General features: G+C 65.9%; 1 protein-coding gene across 1 annotated transcript in view; it reads right to left on the bottom strand.

Annotated features, from left to right (window-relative positions):
• The window catches only part of LOC125481071 (zinc finger protein 362-like), a 5,295-nt gene extending 4,169 nt beyond the window's left edge, over positions 1-1,126 (bottom strand). Inside the window, exon 1 of the mRNA XM_048592192.1 lies at positions 820-1,126. Coding sequence (XP_048448149.1) covers positions 820-1,117 — 298 coding nt within the window. The 5' untranslated portion in view covers positions 1,118-1,126. The remainder of the gene's footprint in view (positions 1-819) is intronic.
• Positions 1,127-1,155: the final 29 nt, after the last annotated feature.

Raw genomic sequence — 1,155 nt, 5'->3', positions numbered from 1 at the left:
CCCAGTGCCCGGCTTAGGCCACAACTCACACCCTCCCAGTCTGCCAATGACACGGTCAGGCTTGTGTCTTGGAGCGAAGTAGGCCTCAGGCTCCGTCCTCAGCCTAGTGGCCCCCCGGGTTAGCCCTCTACCAGCGCCAACCCCCGTACCCCGATCACAGAACCATTGGATGAGCGTCTGGGAGCAGAGTAGGCCTCAAGCTCCATTATAGGCCTAACGCCCAGTTTAGCATCACTCCGCCCAGCACTTTGCTGTCGGGTTGGCATCTGGGAGTGGCTTAGGCCTCAGGCTCCGTCCGCGGCCTAGTAGCCCCTGGGTCAGCCCTCCACCCGTGCCAACACCAGAACCCTGCCCACAGGACCATTGGGCGAGCGTCTGGGAGCGGAGTAGGCCACAAGCTCCATTATGGGCCTAGTGCCCAGCTTAGCCCTCGGCTCGTGTCACCCTGCCCGCCAGTGACGCTGTCAGGCTTGTGTCTGGGAGCAGAGCAGGCCGCAGGCTCCATTCTCGGCCGAGCGCCCGGCTTAGCCCTCGACTTGCGAAACCCAGCCCGCGACCGACGCAGTCGGGCTCATATCTGGGAGCAGAGGAGGCCTCAGGCTCCATTCTCAGCCTAGTAGCCCCCTGGGTAAGCCCTCCACCCGCGCCAACCCCGAACCCCGCCCATAGGACCACTGGATGAGCGTCTGGGAGCGGAGTAGGCCTCAGGCTCCGTTCTCGGCCTAGTGCCCAAATTGACCCTCCAACCGGGCACACCCCCCCTCCCCCCGAGACCGTCCATACGGGCGCCTGGGGTGGGGGAGGGAAGGGAGAACCCACCTGTCATGAGGGCGGAGGAGGGGAGGGGGAGCACGGAGACGTTCTCGGAAGCCGGAGGCGGGTTTCCGTCATCGGCGGTCCCGCCGGGAGGGTCGACGTGACCCGGGCCGACCAGAGCCGCGGGGTACGACTGCAGCGGAGCGGGCGGTGCCTGGTTGTGTTGTGGTTGCTGAGGCGCCGCAGGCTGGGAGCTCGGGGGCTGCGGGCCTGCGGTCTGGGGGCTGGGGGACGCGGCGCTCACGGCCTGGGCGCAGGATTTCTCGGTCATCAGTTGCTCCTTGATCTTGTTGATGAACATCACGTTCTCGAACTGCGGGTAAGAAGGAGGGAGCGTGA

Source organism: Rhincodon typus, unplaced genomic scaffold, assembly GCF_021869965.1.
Source record: "Rhincodon typus isolate 14 unplaced genomic scaffold, sRhiTyp1.1 hic_rhity00000778, whole genome shotgun sequence".
Taxonomy (NCBI): domain Eukaryota; kingdom Metazoa; phylum Chordata; class Chondrichthyes; order Orectolobiformes; family Rhincodontidae; genus Rhincodon; species Rhincodon typus.
Note: the sequence above shows the minus strand (reverse complement) of the source record. Positions and strands in the feature narration are given on the sequence as shown.